We start from the raw sequence: 3,625 nt of genomic DNA, 5'->3' as shown, positions 1-3,625 counted from the left end.
GGAATACTAAGTGCTATGTGTTCTGTTGACACAGAACATCTTGATTTACTAACTCCTTGAAGTTTGTCAGCTCCTGGATGTCCTTGACTGAAGGATGCTGCCTGTTCCACCGATCAAGTGTTTTTTCTTACTGATTAGCATTGACAGTATTCAAAGATTTTGCATCAAAGAACATCCTGACTTAAGACAGTCTTGATATTCACATAATCTAGAGCAGATGACACTGGAACGTGTCCAGATAATTTTGAATGTCTCCAGAGAGACGGAGACTCCCCGACCTCCCTGAGCAACCTGTTCCAGCGCTCTGCCTCCTTGAACCGCGGAGAAGTTCTGCCCCTCGTTCTGAGGCGAAAATCGCTTTGTTTTAGCTCACGGCCGCTGCTGTGTATCCTGCGGGAGGGGGACACCGGCAGGAGCCTTGTCCGTCCCCACGCTGCCGGCCCTGCTCGGCCGGGCGGGCGCGGCCGGTGCCGCCTCCCCTCACGGCCGGGTGCGGGGGCTCCGTGGGGCCGGGCGGGGGCGCCGTGGGGCCGGTTCCGGGCGCGGTGCCGCCATGTCGGCAGCGCTGCTCCGCCGCGGCCTGGAGCTGCTGGAGCCGCCGGGTGAGCCCCGGGGCCGATGTGCGGGCGGGCAGAGGGGCTCCCCGGCAGGGCTGCAGTGACTCCGTCTCTCTCCTCCCGTTGCAAGGCCGGGCGAAGGCGCCGCCGGGATTCCAGCGAGGCCGGGTCGGCCCCAGGGCGGCGGGCGCGGCGAGGCGGAGGAAGAGGGGACCGGAGCTCGGCAGGAACAAGGCCACGGTCAAGGGCAGAGTCGTGAAGTCGGCGATCGGTGAGTCCCGACCCCTCCACAGCCCTCGCTCCGGGGACTCTCGTGGTGTCCCGCAGCCAGGGTGCCGGTGGCTGTTTCCATCCCATCCCATCCCATCCCATCCATGCCCTCGTGGTGTCGCTCACTTCTAACACAGCCTCATCTGTGAGCGCACCCCTATCCCTGAGCGATAGCGGTGTCTTTTTTCCAAGGACTTTGCTGATCCTCCTATGTCTTTCCTTTTGAGCTGCCTGGATGAGCAGCTGATGTGTTTTGTCCCTTTCCTCTTTGCCCCAGAGGAGTACCATAAGAAGAAGCCTGTGAATCACTTGAGAGAAAACCTGCAGTACATGTTAAAGGGACGACTGGTTGCAGACAGAGCTGTCACAGAACAAGTAAGACTGTAATTTCTGTTGGGGGACAGGGTCTGTTTCCACTGAGGAACGCTGAATGGGAATCATCACTGCATCTTTCAGATTTATACCTTGTACAAGAGAGTCAAGTTAAGTTTCTCTCTACAAATGGCCTTGAGGAATTTCTGTGTTCACTGGCAAAATAACTTTCTAAGCTTTCAACTGTTGTTGATATGTTACCCCCTATGATGGTCTCTAATACTAGTCAAAAATCATAGAATCATATAATGGTTTGGGTGGAAAGGGACCTTAAAAGATCATCCATGGGCAGGAGTGCCACCCACTACAGGTTCCTCACAATATCCTGACAGCTGTTGGTTGGCTTTCCTTAATTACCAAAGTTATTTCATAGTTTCAGCTGGCAGACATGCCCTGGTTCAGGGCATTGGCCCTCTCTGTAGCTGGAGGCTGATTAACAGGGAACCAGATGTGCTGCTGGCTCATGTAATAGGAATTACTCAGCCTCTTAAATGGTGTTTCTCATAACTTGAGAATTTCTGGAATGATCTTCCCCAAAAGGTAGTCTCATGCCAGGATTTGAAGAGAAAAACAGCTGACAGTGCTAAAATCTTGGGGTGTTTTCGTAAGATACAGGCTGTTAACTTAGATAAACAAAGAAAATGTTTTAGGCCAGTGTTCCTCAGGCTGGAGATTGTGACAGGAGGTGACAGTGTATTAGAAAATGCTGAGGGAATTCCACCAGCTTGTTGGTTTTTTGCTTTGTGTCATGGAGAGAGGGGATAAAAAAGAAGGTCCTAGTTTCAGAAATTTCTGAATTGAAATCAATGTTCTTACCTCTGGACAATTAATAGAAAAGTTTTCATGTTTGACTCTAATTTACAAGTTGGTATCGGCTGTTGTCCTAGTGATCTGTTTTGGTTAACATCTGTGGTTTGCCTCCCACTTTCCTTTGGAGGCACTCTGGAGAATACCAGGGTTCTTGTATAACAGCAGGGATGCTGCAGGTGAGCTTGAAAATCACTGTTTTGTAGTTTGGTCTGGATAACAATGACTGTGTTTTTTTCTCCATTTCTGTATTGTCTGAAGGTTCTTGCTCAGAACAGAGGCAGGAAGTCCAAAGATCAGCCTCCAGAGAAGAAAGAAAAGAAGAAGCCAGAAGACACTGTGTTTACTGAGGAAGATTTCCGTAAATTTGAGAGGGAATACTTTGGGGTCCCATAAACATCATGGCAGGGATTCTTGCAGCTCCAGTCTTTCTGCAGCTTCTCCACTCTGGCTCGCAGGCCTGGGCATTTCCTTGGTGTGTTTGAGCTGGCACATGGGGGATGTGCCTCTGCCACTGAGTGCCTCTGTGTGAGACTTGCAGAGCTGCTCTGCTTCTGGGCAGAGCTTGTTACTGGCCAGCTAAAGCCACAGAGGTGCTCTTGGCTCTGAGGTGTGTTCTCCTTATAATTACCTTCTGCAGCCAGCAGGTCTTGCATTCTTGATGTAGAAGGGTGGACCAAGCTGAATAAAAATCTTTTTTCTCTTCATCATAATATAAGGCTCCTGTTACTTGTGTTATTTCGCAGGGAGCATTGAAAGTATTGTATCTGAATGGAGAAATGTTTTGGAGCAGCGTTAAGAAGGGAAGGATGCTTTGTAAGACTGTTAAACTTGAGTGACCCTGCAGCTTGGGCTCTTATTACAGCCCCTGTCAGTCATTGCATAAACTTTTTATATGTCATTTGATTAAATAATTGTTGCAGACACTGTCTCTCCTTGCCTTTGTAGTAGTGATTATTATGACAGGTGATGAAGACAAACCATGTCACTGCTGTGATCCAAGCATTCCTCTCTTTAGGATGACTCAGTTGTGTGAATGGCCTCTCTGATTCACGTTAGCACATACATTAAATCATCTCTTTGACATGCTTGGGCCTTCAAAGAGTTGGAATGGAGATGACTCCTCCATTTTGGTTACTCACAATCCCTCTCTCCAAGAGAGCTCTCACTTGGAGAAAGTTGTCCTTTGAATGTTTATAGCAGAGTGTCCCACCGATTTTTAGCCACGCCAGCAGGGCACATCTGCTGCCATGTTGCCAGGTCCTGCAGCCAGGAGTGCTTGTCACCCAGATGTTAGTCTCAGCATCAAATTAAAATCTGAGCCTGGGCTTGTCCTGGGTAGAAGGGAAGTTGTTTTCTCTCACACTACCACTCAGTTCCCTGCTGTAACAAACAGAAGGCCCAGCAGGTGGAAGTGTTGTTCCAGAAACTTCCTCACTAAACCACCCTAACTGTGCTTCTGGGGAGCTCTGCCTTTTCCTGCCCCTTACCTAAGAAGACGGGAAATGTGTTCCCTTGGAGAAAAAAAAAAGGCAAAGGAGAAGGATTATTGCCAAGTTTTGGTTAAGCTCAGGAGTTGATTACAAGGGACCTATCTGACCTGAGCAGCAGCTGCTTGA

At 49.3% G+C, this 3,625-nt stretch overlaps 1 protein-coding gene across 1 annotated transcript; it reads left to right on the top strand.

Moving 5' to 3' along the window:
• Positions 1-527: 527 nt before the first annotated feature.
• On the top strand, positions 528-2,928 carry RPS19BP1 (ribosomal protein S19 binding protein 1). Its single transcript, XM_062491356.1, has 4 exons — positions 528-602; positions 688-828; positions 1,105-1,202; positions 2,268-2,928. The coding sequence occupies exons 1-4, from the start codon at positions 554-556 to the stop codon at positions 2,400-2,402; spliced, it is 423 nt and encodes a 140-aa protein (XP_062347340.1). The 5' UTR covers positions 528-553; the 3' UTR covers positions 2,403-2,928.
• The last annotated feature ends 697 nt before the right edge of the window (positions 2,929-3,625 follow it).

The sequence above is a fragment of the Cinclus cinclus genome, chromosome 4, assembly GCF_963662255.1.
Source record: "Cinclus cinclus chromosome 4, bCinCin1.1, whole genome shotgun sequence".
NCBI classification, from domain to species: domain Eukaryota; kingdom Metazoa; phylum Chordata; class Aves; order Passeriformes; family Cinclidae; genus Cinclus; species Cinclus cinclus.
The sequence above is the reverse complement of the archived record's forward strand: the minus strand, read 5'-3'. Positions and strand labels throughout refer to the sequence as shown.

Coding starts and splice junctions, on each gene's coding strand:
- RPS19BP1 (XM_062491356.1), top strand. CDS start 554: ATGTCGGCAGCGCTGCTCCGCCGCGGCCTGGAGCTGCTGGAGCCGCCG. Junction 829..1,104: donor AGTCGTGAAGTCGGCGATCG/GTGAGTCCCGAC, acceptor TCTTTGCCCCAG/AGGAGTACCATAAGAAGAAG. Junction 1,203..2,267: donor ACAGAGCTGTCACAGAACAA/GTAAGACTGTAA, acceptor TATTGTCTGAAG/GTTCTTGCTCAGAACAGAGG.